Consider the following 23,629-nt stretch of genomic DNA (forward strand, 5'->3'; position numbering starts at 1 on the left):
GTGGTCTACTCGTCTCAACGGAGCGATAGCGTCTGATGTATGAAATAGAATTATGTTTTTAGCTCCCGGAACGTGCGATGGAAGATGATTTCTTGCGTAATTAAAAATATAGTAAGCGCCAAAAGTGTTTTATCGTGATTAAACCAAAACTAAAAGTAATTACACAAAATGCTCTGACAAATATATTGCAAATGTTTTAATATAATTGTTTATGAAAAAAAAATCATAATAAGTATTACCATGTCCAGTAAAAAACGTAAAAGTGTGAAATTTAGAGGTAACTTCGTGAATTTTTTCTATCGAGTCAATTTCAATATTTTATGTTTTTGATCTGACAATATAATCGAAAATATCATCAAGTTTTACATATATTTTATTTTTTATATTTGGTCTTGAATATTACACGTATCAACTAAAAGTTGATTGGTGATTTGACTTTATACGCGCCCTTAAAGAGAGTGTAGTAGCGATCGCCTCTCTAGTACGTAGTACATTCTATCTCGATGAACTTATCTGTTTAAACGTGCACAATATCTATTGACGCTCCTAGAATAACAACATAAATAAGTTTGCAATTATGAAACAATTAAGAACATGTTTTACAATTCTAAGCTTACCGTTTAGCCAACAATCTTATACTAAGTTTTAATATTTTATCAACAGGACCACGTGCAAAGTCTAGACTCCCTAAAGTCTGAACTAGCACTGGTAACCGATAAGAAGGTAGACCTGGAGAGACGCCTGACCAGCTCGCTCCGGGACAAAGACAACCTCGCGCAGCAGTTGGAGGAGGCCAATGATAGGATCGCAGCTTTGGAGAGGCAGTTGAAGGAACAGGTAATAAATACTAAAAATCTAATGAATAAGGAACATTCGAAGTTTCTTGATATTTTTTAATTTTAATCTATTTTTAGTAAATACCCAATCCCAATAAAAATAAATAACTCTATAATGAAGCAGTTGCATTAGGAAAAGAAATATGAATTATAGTTACGCAGAAAAACTTTTAAATTCTAATTGAATATTACTACATCGTAAGCATAGTTGAATCAAATAGAAACACATGCGTTGAGAGCAATGTGTATATTTATTTCAAGATACCATTAAAACTATTTGTAGAGACGCCCATCTAATATATCTATTAGTAGGTACTGTTATGGTTTGTAGATCAAATTATGAAATTGTTATTAGTATCTGTATTAGATGGAGGTATCAGCATAAGCGTGATTTATAAGAAATTAATACAATTAAACATTGTGTTGAAAAAAGAAAATTTCATTCTATAACTGAATTTTCATTCCCTTTTTTTTGTACTTTAGAATAGATCTAATCGAAGCGAGCATGTACACACTGTCTTAGTTATAGAGGTAACTATGATGATAAATCGAAAGAACAAATCCCAGATATAGAGGTTTACCTCATCCCACTAACAGAGGTAATTCAGTGCCAAAGTGTTGGGACCTCAGCATGAGTTTCAGTTATGGAGGTTTCTCACTTATCCAGGTCCCACTTAACCAAGTTTCACTGTATAACCATTTCGTTTTTGTTGATGTTCAAACATGTATTTTTACTATTCTTTACTATTCCTTTATTTTAATTACTATTTTTTATTTTCATTATTATAGTTTACCATTACTTTTATATCATTCTATATTAAACCAAACATACAATTAACAGGAACACCTCTACCAAAACACGATTAAAGAGCTGCACCGTCTCCAAAGATCACACGATACCCTCGCGGAACGTATCGGAGCTCCCGAACCGACCAAAACTGTACGCTCCTTACACTCTGAGATGGAAACAGAGCCGGAGGAAGAGGGCTGGTTGAGGAGTGAAGCGGTGCAAGTGTTCAAGCAGTTGAGAAGTCTTGCGTTACAGCTGAATACGGGACATGATGATGATTCTGGTAAGTGACATATACAGGGTGTATTCGTTAAGTGTGCACAGGCGATTATTCCGTAACTATTGCAGATATCAAAAAACTTTATACTGATATCGAAAGCCCTTAACCTAATGAGTAAAATGACAATAATAACTTTTAAAAAATAAAACGGGAAATATCCAAAAAAGTTAGATTAAACACTCCCATAGATCCATAGATACATAGACCAGGAACGAACGTTGTCTGGTCACTGATATATAAAATTAGGGTGGACTATAGACGAAGTGGTGATGTTACAACATGCGCAGATAAATTGAAAAAATCAATCCTGGTCTCAAACCCGGACTTATCGATTCGAAGTCCGAAGTCTCACCACTGAGCCACCACTGGACTTATACCAGATACCTTACTAAATTAATAACGGTAAATTAATAATATTGGGATTGGATAACCATTTTAGAGACCATTTAGCGTTTAAAAAATTCTCAATTTCTCAATAAAAATTAGTAATCATTTTTTTAACAATTAGTTCCTATAGCTTTTATATTGGTAGATCTCTGCTATACGCTATAATTCCCTTCTTTTTGTAGTAAATATTTTGAAATAGTTTTCTGGTATTTTCCCTAATTGTATTCATAATTATTACAATGGAATTTCAACAATTTTTCAACAATTTCTGTTGTTTGCTGCGATGCGATTTTGCCCAACATGTAATGTGCAGACTCAGCGAACCTCAACTAATTAAACACGATATGATAATTATAATTCTTATGTAATGTGCTCTGAATGAAATTTGTTATATAAAGTTTCTATTATCACATAGCAGTAATGTAAAAAAACTTCGCCATACAACATGAGGTCATATAGTTCAACTTAAATCAAGCAATGGATAAAGGGCGGACATCTACATAGAATTTTTCCTATTCCTAATTTTTTCTTTTAAAATATTTAAAATGTATTTGAATCAACGATAAGCCTAGTCGTTCAATTGAATGTTCAATGAACGCGCTAGTCATTCCTTGTTGCTCTTGTTTTTAACCGACGCTCCTAAAAACGAGGAAAGTTCTCGATCATTGCTTTTTGCTTGTTCTATGTATTTTATGATACTGTATAAAAATAATATTATTGTCTTATAAATTGAACCAAGTATATTTAAAGGTTAGCTGTATAATACCACAATACTGCATTTCTTCCTTATGAATTCAATGCCGTGACTGTCCGTGCCATCCGCAACATCGTGACGTCATCATATTTGATACGATGGATTCATATGCTATCTCTGTATTGGAATATTTGTTTCTCATTTTTGAGAAAAGATTTTGTTCGACACGAGGGCAAATTCTGTACAAATACAATTTTTGGGTGAAATTATAACAAATCATTGTAATAAACTTTCACGATGATAAAATTAGTTAGATGGGATATAAACTCATATTATAAATGCTGAATGTGTTTGTTTGTTTGTCCTTAGGTTATGTCGCATCGAAGCGATTTTTTTATATGATTTTTGTGTCTGGAACTCTGGAGATAGATTATAGAGTCAATATGTGATATAAGCTACGGTCTACTTTTTACGGTGAATTCTTTGACTACGTGAACGGAAAACTACTATTAAACAATTGTAATATAATATTATTTACAAATATAACTTAAAACGCAAACGCAAAGGTTTTTTACTGAGAACTTGTAAAAATTTTAGGAACCCTCTCACAAAAATTACCCTCTTTAATGCCCTAGTTAGAAGCAAATTAGAATATTGCAGCGTAATATGGAATCCAAAATACAATATTTATATTAACAATATTGAACGCATTCAAAAAAGATTTTTGTGGCATCTTGCGTATAGTTGCAACGTAGCCAAAAAAATTCGTAGTTACTCAGAACGTCTTGATTATTTTAAAATACGAACACTTTATCAGAGGAGGAAGGTTTTGGATCAGGTCTTTTTACATAAATTGGTGAATGGTTCAATCGATTGTGTGTCATTGGTATCTCAGCTTAATTTTAAAGTTCCAGTCAGATTGCCTAGACATTCTAATAATATGCCGTTCCATACAAAATTCCACAAAAGTAATCTAGGCCATTATTCAGGCATTTCTCGCCTTACCAAAGAATATAATAATATAGTTTCTGGCAATAACAAGACTATTGACATTTTCTCAAACACTGTACATAAATTTAAAAAGGAATTGCTCTCGATTGAACCTTTACCAAAACCCAGTTGATCAAATGTAGTTTTATTTTAACATTAATTGATTATTTTGCCGTCAAAATTGGATTTATGTATTATGTATATGTATACTTTTTACCTAATCTGCAGCTAGCTGCAGACTGTGTGTCTTTGATTTAATGTTATATTAATTGTTAGTGGTGGTTGCCTATAATTGTGCCAGCACTATGTCTACGATTGTTATAACTTTAATGCTTTTATCTATGTATCAGTGTATGTCATGTTGGTGATCCTTAATGAAATAAATAAATAAAAATTAAAACTCCGTTAAGCACCTGATACTTTAACAATACCCGTCAAGTAGCTAAGTTAATCAAGTTGAGACGTTGTAACTCCACTTTTTTAGCCTGCACTTGATGCTTTAGTTAGGGTTGCCAATTCATATAATTTAATATTTATTTCTTTACTTATCACTATTTTCATAGAAAAATGAGATCAACGATCGAGATCTATGTATTATACTTAAGTATTATTATGTTTTGCACTCTACAATTCTAGCACTTTTTTTGTAACTTCATTCTTGCAAATAAATGTAATTTGAATTTGAATTCTGCTAAAAACAGAATCGAAAACGTTGAGAGCTGTTTTTCCTTTTGAGCGATTATCTTTTAGCTCATGGTTTAATATTTGTAATATATAAAAATAAAATAATAATATTGGCAACCCCAAACTACATGGGGTTATAAATAATCCAGTCGGTCTGTTATAAAACCGGGTTTATTACATTTAGCTGTACATATGTCTGTTTGTAATTTTATTGGCAATATCTAGCACTTAGATATAGATATATTTTCTAGATAACAGTCAACAAGTAAGATTATCTAGATACATTTTGATGCCATTTTTTTACAGATAAGATAATAAATATCGTGAATATAATATAAAAAAGTATTTTGCAAGAAGTAATGATAAATGATTCCAGAATCAGATAAAAATAGAAATACATATATTTCACATATTTATACGTCACAACCCCACCATAAACTAAACACTATACAGGGTGTAATCGTTAAGTGTGCACAGGAGATTATTCCGTAACTATTGCAGTTATCAAAAAACTTTAAACTGATATCGAAAGCCCTTTACCTAATGAGTAAAATGACAATAAAAACTTTTTTTTTAATAAAACAAGACATCCAAAAATGTTACATTAGACACTCCTGATAATACATAGCCTATACTCTATAGCCTGCCTCGATAAAAGCTATCTAACACCGAAAGAATTTTTCAAATCGGACCAGTAGTTCCTGAGATTAGCGCGTTCAAACAAACAAACTCTTAAGCTTTATAATATTAGTATAGATTAACGCAGCCCACACCCTATAGAGAAATATTCTAAACATTCTAAACACATATTTTACATACAACCCTATATATGATATAAAACATTTTTGAAATTACCAACCTATTTATAAGAGCGATGTATTTCGATAGGAGATGACAAATACAATAATTACAAAACAAATCATTGCACGCATTTCTATATAATGATTACATTACACACATATGCAAATAGCTATGTACTTGCTTAACCTTATCGTGTCACTAATTTAGATCATGAAAGTTACGTATGTATGAAATATTACAAATCTAGCTAATTCGCTAAGTTTTGTCATAGGCTAAATTTATTCAACTTGCTCATTTACAAATAAAAGTGCGTAATCATAAAAATGTGTGCGTTTTATAAGCAAGAGGTCTTGCAAATTATGTAACTAAAGAATCATGGTCTTGCCACAAAACAGTTTAACTTTAAACAGGGGATCTGTCACTTTAATAGTTGTCTATGTGAAATACGACAAAACCAGATTAAAGAAAACCCGCGCTTAAAGTTAAACCCTGTCTAAAGTTTTTTTGTGGTAAGACAGTCAAAGTTTAAAGTTTTAGTAACATGTTTCTATCGCTTTAAAATCCTATCTACTAATATTATAAATGTAAAAGTATAAGAATGTATAAATAAATAGATAGTTCAGGACAATTTTCACACACGGCACGATCTGATCCCATACTATTTCGCTTGTGTTATGGAAACCAGATGGCTGATAAACGTACATATACAAATTTAAATAAATACTTATAGAGATAATTAACACAGAGTAAACATCTATGTTCATCACACAAATATTTGCCCCGGGTGGGAATCGAACGCACGACCTCTGGCTTGGAAGTCAGGGCCACTACCAACCAAGCCATGCCATGGATGTATAGATGTAATTTTTGTTGCAATTTCACGCAATTATGGCTAATCAGATCTATATGATATTTGGTACAGTAATAGATTATCGTCTGTCGGTCCGCGTCATTGAAATGTAGATGCTATAAAAATATTAAGCTTCCCTCCGGTTTTCGGTCAATTTAATATAGGATACGAGAAAGTTTCAGTATTTATACAGGGTGTAATCGTTAAGTGTGCACAGGCGATTTTTCCGTAAGTATTACAGATAACAAAAAACTTTAAACTGATATCGAAAGTACTTAACCTAATGAGTAAAATGGCGGTAATAAATTTTTAAAAATAAATCGAGAAATATCAAAAAAATTATCTTTAAACCCTCCCATACATTAAGTATGAAATATGAATATCCCATATACATTTAATATGACATTTTCCAGACATTTCCCTGACATAGCCTGTAAATGTCTGGAAAATGTCTGGAAAATCCCCGGGAAATGCTCGGAAAATCCCCGGAAAATTCCTGGGAAATTCCCGGAAAATAACCGCAAAATGCCTGGGAAATGCTCTAAAAATGTCTGGAAAATATCCGGAAAATGCGTGGAAATTTCCGGAAAAACCGTGGAAAATCCCTGGAAAATATCCGGAAAATGCGTGAAAATGTCTGGAAAATATCCGGCAAATGCGTGAAAATGTCCGGAAAATGCGTGAAAATGTCTGGAAAATATCCGGAAAATGCCTGGAAATCCCCGGAAAATGCCTGAGAAATGTCCGGAAAATGTCTGGGAAATGCGTGGAAAATCCCCGGAAAATGCCCGGAAAATGCCCGGAAAATATCCGGAAAATGCGTGAAAATGTCCGGAAAAAGCGTGGAAAATGCCACTTCAAATTTGCGAAGTAATTGAAGCAGAAAACCAAAAAAGAAAAAGAAAGCTAAAATCTTTCATATTAAATGTATACGGGATATTCATATTTCATACTTAATGTATGGGAGGGTTTAAAGATATTTTTTTTGATATTTCTCGATTTATTTTTAAAAATTTATTACCGCCATTTTACTCATTAGGTTAAGTACTTTCGATATCAGTTTAAAGTTTTTTGTTATCTGTAATACTTACGGAAAAATCGCCTGTGCACACTTAACGATTACACCCTGTATACATTTTATTTCAAAATTAGCAACAGCATTCATTTTCTTTACTGAATAGTGTTATTTTATATCGACAATATCACTCATATACGAACTATTTAGTAGCGACATGTAGCAAGATGTGTGTTAGGTTTAGATATGTTCGGTTTTTAAAATATAGTTCTAGTTCTTGTCTGTCGATCAAGCGTTTTATTTTATTAGAGGTTATGGGCCCAGATTTTTTAGTTGAAAATGACGACGAATTATCTTGTTAGTGTGCCTAAATTGAAAGGACGTGAAAACTACAGCGAATGGGCTTTTGCGGCTGAGAATTTTCTGGTGCTGGAGGGATTGTCTGATTGCATCAAGTCGGAGACTGTACCAGCAGAAATAGGAGCAGCAGGTGACGCGAAAACCAGAGCTAAGCTGATCATGACAATAGATTCGTCGCTTTATGTGCATATAAAAAGTGTACAAACGACACATGAGCTGTGGAAGAAATTGAAGAACCTATTTGATGACTCAGGATTCACGAGAAGAATCAGTTTGCTGAGGAGTTTGATTTCAATACGACTCGAAAATAGTGCTTCAATGACTTCGTACGTGACACAAATCATTGAAACAAGCCAAAAATTAAGCGGTACGGGCTTTAATATCAATGATGAGTGGGTCGCATCGCTTTTGTTAGCGGGATTAACAGAAAAATATTCCCCTATGATAATGGCGATTGAACATTGCGGCATACCATTGACATCAGACGCCATTAAAACAAAATTATTAGACATGGAAGAAAGTGGAAATGGCAAAGACAGTAGCGCTTCCAATTCCAGTGGAGCATTTGCGAGTTATAAGATGAAACGGAATGTTGGTAACACTGAACAGATGTCAAACTTGTCAAAGTCAAAACCAAAAGTCATTAGATGCTACAAATGTAAACAAACAGGACATTATCGCAATCAGTGTACATTTTCGGACAAAAATGCGTCGAATACAAATAAAAATGAACGCACAAGAAGTAACGCGTTTAGCGCCGTGTTCCTGAATGGTGAATTTTGTAAAAGTGACTGGTATATTGACTCCGGGGCGAGTGTTCATCTTACCGCGAACGAAGAATGGTTGTCAAATGTGTCGCGAGATGTTATGATCAAAGAAATTGTCGTGGCAAATAAAGCTAAAATACCAGTAGTATGTACTGGAGATGTGCAGATTACGACAAAGACGCATGCCTGTGAATACGATATTACAGTGGAAGATGTATTATGCGTGCCGAAGTTGACTACAAATCTGTTGTCTGTTAGTCAACTTATATCAAAAGGAAACAAAGTTTCATTCAACAATAATGGATGTCAGATTTTCAACCAAGCAGGAGTATTAGTGGCTACAGCGAGTCTGTTGAATGGTGTGTATAAACTAAACATGCCTGAGTGTTGTTCATCGGCTGCAGTGATGGTGTCCAGTGAAGTTTGGCATCGACGTCTAGGTCATGTCAAGATGGAGACAGAGAGTGATCTGAAGGTACAGGAAAATTGTTCAGATGAAGTGAATATGGTTCCAGTGGAGGAAAAAGACTTGACACCTCAGGAAGATTCACTTGAACAATCAGAGAGCTCGAACACAGATGACAGCAGTGAACTATATGTACCTTGTGAAGAAGACACATTAGATAGCTCTGAGACTGGTACAACAGACAGTGAAGACTCCATTATATTGAACAATGTCAACATAATATCTGGTCCCCGGCGTAGGCAGCAGCCAGACAGATATGGATTTGCAAGTGCTTGTATAAAAGATGACAACATGTTCATGGATGAGATATCCTTGCAGGAAGCTTTGGAAGGTCCAGAGAAAGAACATTGGTTAGCGGCAGTACAGGATGAGCTACAGTCATTCGAGAATCATAGTGCATGGGAACTCGTAGATGTACCAAAAGATGGTACTATAGTGCAGTGCAAGTGGGTGTTACGAAAAAAGTACGATAGTGAAAACAATGTGCGTTATCGTGCTCGTTTGGTCGCAAAGGGCTTCACCCAAAAATATGGTGTAGATTACACAGAAACATTTTCGCCTGTAGTGAGACATACAACCCTTCGACTATTATTTGCATTGTCTGTAAAGTTAGGTATGGATGTTCACCATTTAGATGTCAAGACTGCTTTCTTGAATGGTGATTTAGAGGAAACCATTTACATGAAAATGCCAGATTGTTATAATAGTAGTAGTTCAGATCATAAAGTATTGAAACTTAAAAAGGCCATTTATGGACTTAAGCAAGCCTCTAGAGCTTGGAATAAAAAGGTTGATAATTGTTTGATCAGTAATGGTTACAAAAGGTCAAAAATAGAACCATGTATGTATACAAAGAATATTAATAATTGTAAGACCATTGTGACAGTCTATGTCGACGATTTCTTTATATTTTCCAATGATATAATTGAAACTAATAAATTGAAACAGATTTTATCTAATAATTTCAGCATTAAGGACTTAGGTGAAGCTAAATTATGTCTTGGAATGAATGTAACCTTCAATAAAGATAAAGGATATGCAACTTTGAGTCAGGAAGCTTATATTGATCAAGCAATTCAATTAAGCAGATTTAATTTAAGTGATTGTAAGACTGTTGATACTCCGATGGAGGTCAAATTAAATGTAAATAAAGGTCCAGTAGGGGCAAATAGTCATGTGCCCTATCAACAACTAATTGGTAGTTTGATGTACTTGTCAGTCTTAACTAGGCCAGATATTAGTTACTCTATAAGTTTTTAAGTCAGTTTAATAATTGTCACACAAAAGAGCATTGGGAATATGCAAAAAGAGTATTAAGGTATTTAAAACGAACTAAATGTTATGGAATAAAATATTGTAAAGAAGGTAATTCAGAAATAACAGGCTATGTAGATGCTGATTGGGCTTCTAACTCTGAAGATAGGAGATCATATACTGGAATGTGTTTTTTGTTATCTGATGGTGTAATATCATGGGAGTGTAGAAAACAGAAATGTGTAGCCCTCTCTAGCACTGAATCAGAGTATATTGGTCTATCTGAAGCATGTAGAGAAGCATTATATCTTAAGGAATTACAATATGAAATAACCAATAAGATGTACACTATTTGCATATTTAATGATAACCAAGGTGCGCAGAAGCTGTGTGCAAATCCAGCATTTCATAAACGTACAAAGCATATCGATATTAAATATCATTTTTGTTGTGATCTAGTAAGAGATAAAATTGTTAAGGTGCTGTATTTGCCAACAGCTGATATGCCAGCTGATATTCTTACTAAAAGTTTATGTTCAGCAAAACATTATAAATTTATGTTGCTTCTTGGCATAGTTTGTATAGAATAATTTTGTATATGATTGTTTAGTGAATATTGTGATAAGTAGGGGTGTTATTTTATATCGACAATATCACTCATATACGAACTATTTAGTAGCGACATGTAGCAAGATGTGTGTTAGGTTTAGATATGTTCGGTTTTTAAAATATAGTTCTAGTTCTTGTCTGTCGATCAAGCGTTTTATTTTATTAGATTAATTATTTATTATTTTTTTTTTATTTTATTAACTTAAATCTAAAACCTTAGAAGATAAAACAGCATAAAATTCATCACTGGCCCGTTTTAGTGTTGACAAACATCGTGACACGAGATATTTTTTATATAGACGTTACATAATACTTATGTATTGTTCTAGTCTAGATTGACTGAGCATTAGGCTTTCACAACTTTCAACGTGATTAAGCCGATATTGTGGAGACATTATGGAGACAATGATCGCAGGTTCGATTCCTGGTTAGGACAAAATGTAAAATAGATTTTTTATAGTTCGTTTTATTAGAAATTAGTCAGTATAAACATGTTTTTATTATGCTTATTTATCTATGGATTTTTTAAATATAAGCAAAGATTATGATAGCCCACGTTACCGGAGATTTCTTCGTCTACGATATTTCCTATGCCGCATGCATAGGAAACTGTAAGGCAAAATTCAAAATTAGTTCAAACTCAGAATCTTATCAGAATTATCTGATGAATTGTTAAAATAATGAGAATTACGATACAAAGCAAATAAACATATATTTTCATATATTTGTCACCGACTTGCTACACAACTAAGCATATAAGGTACACCATCGAAATTTCCGTCCCTAATTGCTCTATCGAAATGATCCATACCCAAAAGGTTCATTACTTTTGACCATTTGGTACAGTCCACAGATTAGCGCCAGGTTCAACACCCGGGTTGTCAACCTCTAACAATAGGACTGACCTTTCGTCACGAATGCTAACTGCACTTCACGTATCGCTTGTTTTATCTGGATTATTTTGTGCCGACAAAGCATTAGTAACTAGATACGAGACTAATGTTAGGATATTTTCATATATACGTCCTAACTCCTAATTGTACTTTGAGTCATTTTTCTTGGGCATTTTATTAAGAACATCATTAATGTGTCTGATATTCTTCGGTGTGTCCTTGGTCTACTATTAAATGTTGTATTAATTAAGATATACTAGTTTTTTGGTGTAAAACGAAGAGCCGTGGCTCTTAAAAGCACGGCAAAGCATATTTATTTTATTACATACAAATTTCAGTAAAACATTCCCTTAATTGAAAATTACCAGAAGATTTTAGGATATACTGGTCTTTTTTACCATTCTTGACGAGCAACTTAAAAGTTACAATTTATTAGACTGACAACTAGGTAATTGGGTTTTGGAACTCTAAAGTTTGAAACAATAACCTAATTGTTTTCTAACCCATATTATGTTAATGATAGAAACTGCTTCATATTATATTAAACAGGACCATCGAACAAATATATTTCTTTGTTTCCACCCGGTTGCCTAGCAACGGATGTCATTGATTTAACCTTAAATGAGGTTGTTAAACGCTGAAATTTATTACTGCTGAATTTGGAGCAAATTGGAACATTCTACCTAACTGTAATTTGAGCCTACCCTTGTGCTCGTAGCTATGACGTAGCTTGGCCAAAAAATACCATAAGCCTATTGTGAATGTTTCAGGTTGTTCCATTTCTTCATTCTATGCCCTTTCTATAACATCTCTCTTATGTTTCTCAAACATGAAACAGGTATCTTTATATTACGCAAATAAAAATACATTTCATTAGAACTAGGAGATCCTGTGTTTGATGTAGATTTTAAAAAGTTCCTTCTGGGAGGGTATAGAAAGTTGATGATTGTGGAATGGATGCAGTTAGGAATAGGTATTGGAATTTCCTTTGCTTGTACACAATACTTTAAATTAAATTAATATTAAATAATCCTTATTTACTTTAGTGTAAAGATAATGCTCCAAATTAACAAGATAAAGTGGTTTCCATTTCTGTTCATTTTGAAATTCAATAGGAAATTGTAAATCTAAGCTTATCGATCTATCGTCAAGTGATCAAATCTGCAGAATGCGGATTACTGTCAACTTAATGATTTTACACGCTTCTCACTTATATTATGTGGAGAGAGTTGTGAATTGTGATGGTCCAATAAATGATAATGCACCTGACACTCATCGTAATTGAATTTTAATTAATCAGATTTTCTAGCTGTCTTTTAAGTATTTCCTGTGTTTTTCCATCTACCCTAAAGAGGTAAAAAAAACAAAATATTTACACTTCTTAACCCATTGAGCCCCAAGCGGCCCGATTGGTCCCAGACACAATAGATTTTCTATTGTGTCTGTGGTTCCGGGGCCTGAGTTACTACGTCATTTTAGAGTTTTTGTATGACGGTGCCAATCAGCTTAAATTTGGTACAAATCTGATTTGTCTGATACACTTTATTATAAAATGACTTGCAAAAGACACGTTTTTAATTGGCAAATCCAACCTTCTAAATACGTTTTACATCAAAACAGCTATACGTGGTTGCTAAATGCGGAATCTGAGATTCTCACTGTCACGATCTCTTAAGAAATCGTTGACATCGTGTTGACATAGTATTTTATATCTTTAACTATGCGTGCCCCGCGGTTTTACCCACCGGTTCATTGCGAACCGTTACGCATGCATTGTTTGGTTTCTTTCTGGTTACTTCAAGCGTATTCAAGGAGGTTGTGACAAGGTGTTAGATAGAGTTTGAGAGATAATTTTAACTACTGCTCCGTTCCTATTGATCATAGCGTGATATTACATAGCCTACCTCGATGTATAAACTTAGTAGATCCTGAGCTTAGTGCATATCACCAAATTAACAAATTGTTCAGCTTTATAAATCAAATTTTCTAAATACATAAAATTCTAAGTTACAATAAGTTGTCTACCGCAGAAATAAATTGACCGATCATTATGAAATACACACATTCACAAAATCTATGTGTAAATAATCATTCATGAACATTGCATGACACATAACATAATAAATGTGTGTCCTGGCTGAACTGAGTGAACAATGAACATGTTATAACGATTCTAAAGTTCTTCTAAAGAAGGCTAACTGAATGTTTGTGTTTGAATAGCAGCTATAAATATTCCTATCCTTCATTGCAGGTCTCCACTCAGACCTATCAATATCCTCACTTGACGGAGACGAAGGTGAGACCCTCCGTCGTGGAGCCCTCCTAGCAGCGTGCGCGGACGCAGTCGCCGCGTACGCGACGCTCGAAGGGTCACGAGTGAGGGACTCGATCGCCGCGCACGCACGACGGGCGATGGAGCGAGAGAGACAGATTGATGAAAAGAATGAGATGATCGCTGAGCTGTCGTCTAAGGTATGTTTGTAAAAAAAAATTTTTTTTTTTCAATTTTTTGTGGATTTTTTGTGTTTATGTTTGTTTAGGGGTATTGTAGTGTTGGCATTGTGGAAAGTGGAGATGAATAAATAAAACGAAGTTAGGACTATACTATTTGGCAATAAATTATTATGGTTATTGGTTATGACTATGTTAGAAATTAGGATGCGTGGTCAAGGACCAACTGTTCTTTAAATTGGTTAAAAGTTTATTTTCAAATGAATAACACTTGCGTTACATGAAGATGTTAGAATATTATTCTTGTTTTTTTTTCGTATAAAATTTGGGTGTGCACTTTCAATTCTACCATATCAAACATCGAGACAAAATATTATGTACGTTACTACGTTTATTCTATTTACATCGAGCTTGTGCAATTTTCACGACTCTAACACTATAACTAGAAAAAGAATATGCCAACTGTTACCTCCTCGAATTTTATTTCGCACATTAAACGCACACCAATACCAAAATTTGACCCGTTACTGTTTTAAAGAGCTGATATCTAAATCTGTTAATAATACGAATGTACGATTCTATCTTGTCTCGTCACTATAATCAAAGGTAACATAAGAAGATACATTGCACAAATACAATTGTGTGAAAAATTCGTTTCAATATTTACGTAAGCCAAAATTACGGCTGATAATCTGAGTTACAACATGATTGCAGTCCGATCGAATCATCGAAGTTTTATGTATTTGCGATAAGTCATCGATGTTTGGTTTAGTTCCATTAGAATTTGCATCATTTTGGCAATGCTTTAATTCCAATTTGCAACATTTTTAAATTAAGTTTTGTAAAAAATCATTGGGTTTTTATTTATTACTAGCGGTCCGCCCCGGCTTCGCCCGTGGTACATATTTACGTTTTCTCTACATAAGAACCATCCTCGTACTTCAAGGAATATAATAAAAAAAGAATTATCGAAATCGGTTCAGCCGTTCTCGAGATATGCGCTTACCAACACATTTTGCGATTCATTTTTATATATAAGAAGATGTGTTGAATAAGAGTACTGAAAGAATGGTTAGGAAAGAATAAGTTTTTATATTTTATGAAAATTGGACTGTATAATCTGACTTATGGTTCACATATTTGTACTAAAAATACACTGCTTATGAATTTAGTTGAAAATAATAAAAAAAAATGGGTTTCCTCCTAAAAACTATACCTACAAAATACATTTTGATATAGCATTTCCGAGGATAAACGCATTAAAACTTCTATATAACATTTTAACAATACAACAAAAAACTGTTCAAAAATTGTTCCATAAATGGTCAATTACACTTACATGCTCGTGAAATCGCGAATCAATTGATTTCAATCGACACACCGTTGTTCACAGTTAGTTCTTAGGTGCCAATGACTGCTTTTTAAGAAAATATGGTCGAATATAGAATATATTATATATAGTTAGAAAAAAAAATCGGTTATGCACGGGATTCGAACCTAATTCTTTTGTCTGTTTTATATTGGTTCTGATGGTTGTTAATTATCTAAATAGATGGCCCCTTACATATCTACATAAAAAAGAGCGTGTCTGCCGAGCATACGTGTCAGAAGTGAAACATCTTTGGCAAGATTCAAAGATACCAAAAATCATCGCTTTACTCCACAACTTGACGGTATTGTCATGATGCGAACTTGAAATTTTACTCTCAACGCGCCTAAAGAAGTTTCACTTCAAAAAAAGTAAGGTGAAAAATTCGGTTGCTGAGGCGGGCGACTGATCTTTAAATATTTATTTAAATTTTAAACAATGTTATAAAACTAAACTAATAAAATATGTTAGGATATTTATTCATTCTAATAATTCTCCTAGCTACGTTTACGTTGTATTAGGACAGAAATATATTCTCCTCTTTTGTTAAAAACAAATTTAAAAAAGTCGACCATTATTGTGTCTCAGAATACCAATATTTGAATTATGTTTAGATTAATTTAATTGGCATATTGAATATATGGATGCATAAAAAACAACAGGTCTGACCATAAAATCAATTTCTTATGTATATTTTAAAGTAATTTATCGATAAATTCTCGCTAAATTGATAAAATAAAAGGATACACACATTTAAATAATAAATATTTAAAAATTTCGCCGGTTTTATATCGCATTAACTTAAATTCACTTTCACTAACATTTTCTAACTTTCCGGGTCACTCATTGTTTCCTTGAAAAAACTTTTGGACTATCAGTAAGAAGCATTCTACTTAATATAATAATCGGTTACGGTTTAGCCGTTCTCAATAGATACGTTGTAAAGAATTTATAATCGCTTGAAACGTATTACCAAACTCGAAAAAACATTTTTTTTTTAAACTTTACATTTTTGGTGTTAATTTTTTGTTTCAAAATTAGTATTTTCAGGCTTTGTTTAATAAAGACGTAAACACGAGTAAAGACGCTGGCATACATTAGTCATATACATCCTTAATATGTATATCATTTATATAAAATATCGCCTACGCATCTGCCCACGTTTTTCTTTTAAGGATACTGACCATTTTGGCTATGGTCATTTCCTTTTTTGTCGATGTGGTCAAAATCTACATTTGGCCTTAGATCATAAAATCTGCCATTTATATACTAGCATTAATAATTTCTAAAATACCTAAAAGCGGTTCTTAAAACTTGTTGTATCAAGGTTAAATTTTATATCCTGATGAAATAAAGAATTCTAGTGAAAATGTGCGTTTATTTTTTGATAGCTTTTTATTTACAAGTAAAGCGGCTGAACCGATCTAGATGAAATTTAACGTCTGTGTTGTCTGTTATAGAGATTATCTCCTGACATAGACTACACTGTCCTAAATTACTTACAAACGTTAAAAATGGTCCCAGAACTTTCGACCAATATAAATCAGTTGTACCTATCTTATAAAAATACAGCATGACCTAATACTATTTTCAAGGAAATAAAAAATACAAAACATGTTGAATTTACATATTTACTTATATGGTCTTTAAATAAATACCATTTATTTTGAACGTCGGTTTGTGAATGCCACAAAGAAATAAATGCAGTGAAAGTGTACGGCCTTCAATTTAATATTTTTCCAAGGCCGTAATGTAGTGCTTATTTAGTTAAAAGTAAATACGGGTGTGAGATAATAGCTCGTAATTAGGTAATGGAGTCTAGTAATTGAAAGTGATTTCTATACGTTGGTATGAGTCATGGTGATCTATTACAAATGTATGAAATAAAAATGAAGTTATTTTAATATCGAATTTTTGCAATCTATATAATATATAGAATATAGATTGCAAAAATTATGTACAAATGTGTATAAAATACAGATGGAGTTATTAAAAAATAATAAAATAAAGACAACTGGATAAATCTACTTTTTAATATTACTTCGCTGAATATTATTTTTTAAAAGATGATTTTTAAATAATTGTGTGCGGAGATATTGTTAAGCTTTTTTTTAAAATAGGATCAAAAATTCCTCTATTTTCAGGATTACATCCAAATGCGTAAATCCTTCGAATATATAATTCAATTTTTTTTTCACTTTTAGCTTTTAAGCAATCGATAATTTCCAATCTTATTGGATTTTCCTTAGATTTTCCATATCATTCTCTCCACCTTTTATCATTTACTAGCTGCTCCGCGCGGTTTCACCCCCGTGACTCCTCTCCCGTTGGTCGTAGTGTGATGATATATAGCCTATAGCACAGACTAATAATAATATACTACGTATACAACAGACGGTGCACTCCATACAAAAAAAGTTGCACTATGAATTTACGCAATTAAAGCGCCAGTGGGGAAATAACGTACTACGTGTTCGATTATATCTCTTAGTCTTTTGCTTTTAACACACTAGATGGCACGTTAAACACAGACTTGATGTTCTTTTCCTTCCAGAGCCACTAGATGGCACTAATACAAATATATGTACACGTACCTTTTATTTTCAAGTCTTTGGCGTCAAGTGTCAACGTCAACTGTCAACATAATATTTTGTACCTACTCGGATTTTTAAATGTAAATACGATTCTCCACAAAAACATTGTAGACACAAGAAAGGGATTTCTACATTTGCTACTAAGAAGGATATGGGATCATGAAGGATTTCATCTGTTTTAATACCAGTAAAATGGAATGAGCGCCGTGGCCGTGACTGTGTTTGGTACATAAAGAATGACAAACATTCAACTTAAAATTATTATGAGTGCATTACGGGCAAGGGCACAATAAGTTGTTCTTTGACTAAGATGTACTTAATTTTAAGGAACACTAAAATGGATGGCTAGAATAGGTATAATCGCATACATAGTATTTATTTCTAGTCTGTTGTATAAATAATCAAAGACTACAAAATATATAGTGAACTATGTCTTTAATATTAATTCTACAGTTTACAGTGTAGTGTGTAATCTATTGTATGTGTGCGTCTAGAATATATAGTCCTGTTGTTCTACAGTTTAAGCAGTTCAATACAAGCTTACAGTCGAGTCAAGTGTTTCATTAACCACCAACCATTGCATGGCAACCCTGCCAGTTTTGTAAATTGTAGTCTACCTAACCTGACTGTTGGTTTTGATTTGTATCACACAAAGAATACTATACCAAATTTCAAGAAATAAGAATTAAATATTTGATTAACTTTTACTAATATACAGGAGCTTATACATCAAACAAGACCAAAGCAGGGCTTTGGAGAAAGTGTGTATGGACAAAGACCACAATACATATGGTGCGGACAACTGCATGAAAAGCATGCAGTAAGGGACATTAAATAAATAAATAAATAAAACACATTTATTGTCAAGATCACAACACGAGATACATTTATAAACGAAGGAAAAACAAAAAGAAATAAAAAGAAAAATAATTAAATAAAAATAATCTTATTCCTAAGAACTGTAATGTGGCAGTGAGTGACCTGACAAATGGAGCCAACTCAGTATATGATGGCAAGGTGATTAATACCTCACCACCACTGATTTTCAGTGACCCCAAGTGACTATTGGAGTTTCAGTCTAGAATTGTATATAATGATAATTTAACATGAGTATATTATGTGAAAGATATATTTCTATTAATATGATAAATACTAATAAATAAATACATCAGTTAAAACATGATATACATATATATACATATATATTATGTATAGGTAGATATAATATCAGTATGTAATTATGTATATACTTAATGTAAATAAATAAAATAAAATTATGTATATGTTACCGGAAATGTATGAAATCAAGGAATTGTATACAAATCCTAGTGGTCTAAGATCCGAATATAAGTCGAAATGCAACGGCGTGATAATAGAATGAGACCAATTTTATAATAAATTAAGTGTATTAAAAATGGTTTGACTGGAAAAATCCTGGACAGGATATTTTTTATTAATTATTAAAAAAAAAATATTTTCATTTTTTATTAATTGCAGTTTCGAGATAATAAAACAAACGTTATTTGAAGACTTTTTAACGAATGGGTCTCAAACTAATAGGAAATGTGTACAATGCCGATGCCACTTAGGAAATGTATAAAATATTGTTTAATAAACTATTTAATGCATACATATCCTAGTAAATGTATAATCTTCCTTGGAATTATATATAATTCCAATATCGTATTAGGAAATGTATATAAAGTAAATGATTTCTGTAATAAAACACGTTGTTATTTTTTTTATTATAGCACTTATTGAGACAATCGGGTAACAGTCTTACCGTAAAATAATAATAATATGTTCATATTATCTTACTAATTAACATTTCTTAAATCAACTTATATTCAATCAAATCAAATTTTCATTTAAGTATTTAAGGGTGCTATTACCGATTTTTAACAAAAAACGCTATTTTACGGTACCATTTTAACTCAAAGCAATTACACGTGAGAACAAAGTAATATCTTAATTTAAAGATAATATATTCAGATCTACGATCATCTTATAAAAATTGTACGACGTCATACAAAATTGTCGCTGAAATACGATTTTCCCAGCACAATGATCGCATAAAATGCAAAAAAATGGGGTCTAAAACGGTACAATTTTAAGAAAATTAAAAGCCTAATCTATCTTCTTACCTATAAATTATTGAGGGATATATATATAGTCCTTTATAGATTCTGATAATTTTTTTGTATCTAAATCAAAACTTTATTTCAATCACTACATAGTATAAAACAAAGTCGCTTTCCCTGTCCCTATGTCCCTATGTCCCTTTGTACGCTTAAATCTTTGAAACTACGCAACGGATTTTGATGCGGTTTTTTTTAATAGATAGAGTGCTTCAAGAGGAAGGTTTATATGTATAATAACATCCATTAAATAGTGGAGAAGTACTGTTATTTTTGAGGTTTCTAATGTGATGTCGTAAAAAATTACATTTTTTCCGCTTACATTGCAAACGCAGGCTAAACCCTACGAGTTTTATCAAAATAATGTACTAAGTATTATACACATTGAAAAGGTCTACAGAAAAGTCCGTGATGGTATATGTCTATCTCTTATGGATAACCCACAATAACTTTTTTTTGTCATTTACTTTTTACGACAAACAATGGCTAATTTTCGATGCTATTTTAACCAATACAGCATTAATCTTTAACCAATTAAATACCTTGAATACATTGTTCATTTAATATCGATCTATATTGCCCTTTACACCGTATGATTTAAGTGAATATTTTCGAAGATATTACAGATTTAAAAATTGCGGGACGTAGCGTTTGCGGCGGTACCGGCCGGCGGCTATCTATTTTATACCCGTGCGAAGCCGGAGCGGGCCGCTATGTTTTATATATGTACAACGTTCACAGTTTTTCTGTAGTGTATTTAGTATCAGCATTGCACCCGTGCGAAGCCGGGGCGGGTCGCTAGTTATTAGCTAAATTAAAAATACTTGTCGATTTCTTCATACATTTTGCTCTCGCGGGTCGTCAGACCGCGCTCAGAAGCGCTCTTGGAAGGACGGGTGTATCGCTCCTCGTCCCAAAAATAAAACGAATTAGAAAAAGATTACTGTGCGTGCACTGTCGTTTTCGCGATTTGAAATATTTGATACTTTATAAGAGTAAACTGTTTATCTTTCATATTCCAATTATTTGTAATTTTAAATTATGTTTTAAAAATGACCTTGCCTGACATGCTCTTTTTTATGGGTTGTTGAATAGATTGGTGGGGTGAAACAATTCAAGATGGCGTCGACGAAAATTTGACTTTTTTTTTCGTGATGGGTGTCATTTTCAAAGTTTTTGGGGTAGCTATTAACGAATATGAGGTCAAAACTGAAATCCAAGATGGCGCTGACGAAAATTGTACATCTTTTCGTCATGGGTGTTATGTCATTTTAATGGTTTTTGGGGTAGCTATTAACCAATATGAGGTCAAAACTAAAATCCAAGATGGCGCCGACGAAAATTGTACATCTTTTCGTCATGGGTGTCATTTTCATGGTTTTTGGGGTAGCTATTAACCAACATGAGGTCAAAACTAAAATCCAAGATGGCGCCGACGAAAACTTTTACATATTTTCGTCATGGGTGTCATTTTCATGGTTTTTGGGGTAGCTATTAACGAATATGAGGTCAAAACTAAAATCCAAGATGGCGCCGACGAAAAATTTGACATATTTTCGTCATGGGTGTCATTTTCATGGTTTTTGGGGTAGCTATTAACAAATATGAGGTCAAAACTATAATCTAAGATGGCGCTGACGAAAATTTGACTTTTTTTCGTGATGGGTGTCATTTCCATGGTTTTTGGGGTAGCTATTAACGAATATGAGGTCAAAATTATAATCCAAGACGGCGCCGACGAAAATTTTACATCTTTTCGTCATGGGTGTCATTTTCATGGTTTTTGGGTTAGGTATTAACCAATGTGAGGTCAAAATTATAATCCAAGACGGTGCCGACGAAAATTTTACATCTTTTCGTCATGGGTGTCATTTTCATGGTTTTTGGGGTAGGTATTAACCAATGTGAGGTCAAAACAAAAATCCAATATGGTGCCGACGAAAATTTTACATCTTTTCGTTATGGGTGTCATTTTCATGGTTTTTGGGGTAGCTATTAACGAATATGAGGTCAAAACTATAATCCAAGATGGCGCCGACAAAACTTTTACATCTTTTCGTCATGGGTGTCATTTTCATGGTTTTTGGGGTAGCTACTAGCTATTAACCAATATGAGGTCAAAACTGAAAAAATTGTATATCTTTTCGTTATGGGTGTCATTTTCATGGTTTTTGGGGTAGCTTTTAACCCGTTTGAGGTCAAAACTAAAATCCAAGAAGGCACCGACGAAAAGTTTGACATCTTTTCATCATGGGTGTCATTTTCATGGTTTTTGGGGTAGCTATTAACGAATATAAGGTCAAAACTATAATCCAAGATGGCGCTGACGAAAATTAGACTTTTTTCGTGACGGGTGTCATTTTCATGGTTTTTGGGGTAGCTATTAACGAATATGAGGCCAAACCTAAAATCCAAGATGGTCATCGAATTTCAAGATCGCGTCATGGTAATACTGTCGCGTTATGGAGCAAGGCGGCGATTTTGGTATCTATGAATCTCGCCAAAGAAAATTCACTCCTGCCACTTTTTTTCGGCACACACGTTCTTTTTTATTTTATTCTCTTCGTTTAAATGTTTTAGATAAACTATATTTTAAATATAGTTTAGCGAATATATTTAAAGTTAATAATATCTGTCAGAATATAAACACAGATGATGATTGCCACAGAGTTGCGTTTTATATTACATTTCTAAATTCTAAATATGCATTTCAATGTTCTTTAAAATTGTTTTTTTAAGACTTTCTACAAAACTGTAGTTGTTTACGTTTTTGTTATTTTATTTAAGTTTACTTTAAAGGAGTAAGAAAAATATACCTATTTATCGACGGTTACATTGGGGATTTGATAATACCTACATAGCTACCCCAAAAACCATGAAAATGACACCCATGTCTAAAAGATGTAAAATTTTCGTCGGCGCCATCTTGGATTTTAGTTTTGACCTCACATTGGTTAATAGCTACCCCAAAAACCATGAAAATGACACCCGTGTCGAAAAGATGTAAAATTTTCGTCGGCGCCATCTTAGATTTTAGTTTTGACCTCATATTGGTTAATAGATACCCTAATAACCGTGAAAATGACACCCATGATGAAAATATGTAAAATTTTCGTCCGCGCCATCTTGGATTTTAGTTTTGACCTCATATATTGGTTAATAGCTACCCCAAAAACCATTAAAATGACACCCATGACGAAATGATGTCAAATTTTCGTCGGCGCCATTTTGGATTTTAAATTTGACCTCATATTGATTAATAGCTACTCCAACTCCTTGAAAATGACACCCATGACGAAAAGATTTCAAATTTTCGTCGGCGCCATCTTAGATTTTAGTTTTGACTTCATATTGGTTAATAGATACCCTAATAACCGTGAAAATGACACCCATGACAAAAA

At 33.0% G+C, this 23,629-nt stretch overlaps 1 protein-coding gene across 1 annotated transcript in view; it reads left to right on the top strand.

The window, feature by feature from the left end:
• LOC149899357 (bicaudal D-related protein homolog) overlaps positions 1–23,629 on the top strand; it is a 99,797-nt gene that overhangs the window by 66,965 nt on the left and 9,203 nt on the right. The window contains exons 4-6 of the mRNA XM_090114786.1: positions 664–837; positions 1,678–1,909; positions 13,928–14,148. Of these exons, the coding sequence (XP_089970912.1) occupies positions 664–837; positions 1,678–1,909; positions 13,928–14,148 (627 nt within the window). The remainder of the gene's footprint in view (positions 1–663; positions 838–1,677; positions 1,910–13,927; positions 14,149–23,629) is intronic.

The sequence above is a fragment of the Colias eurytheme genome, chromosome 21 (assembly GCF_061535395.1).
Source record: "Colias eurytheme isolate Ceu_HAF_F1 chromosome 21, ilColEury1 Martin Lab GWU primary, whole genome shotgun sequence".
Lineage (NCBI taxonomy): Eukaryota > Metazoa > Arthropoda > Insecta > Lepidoptera > Pieridae > Colias > Colias eurytheme.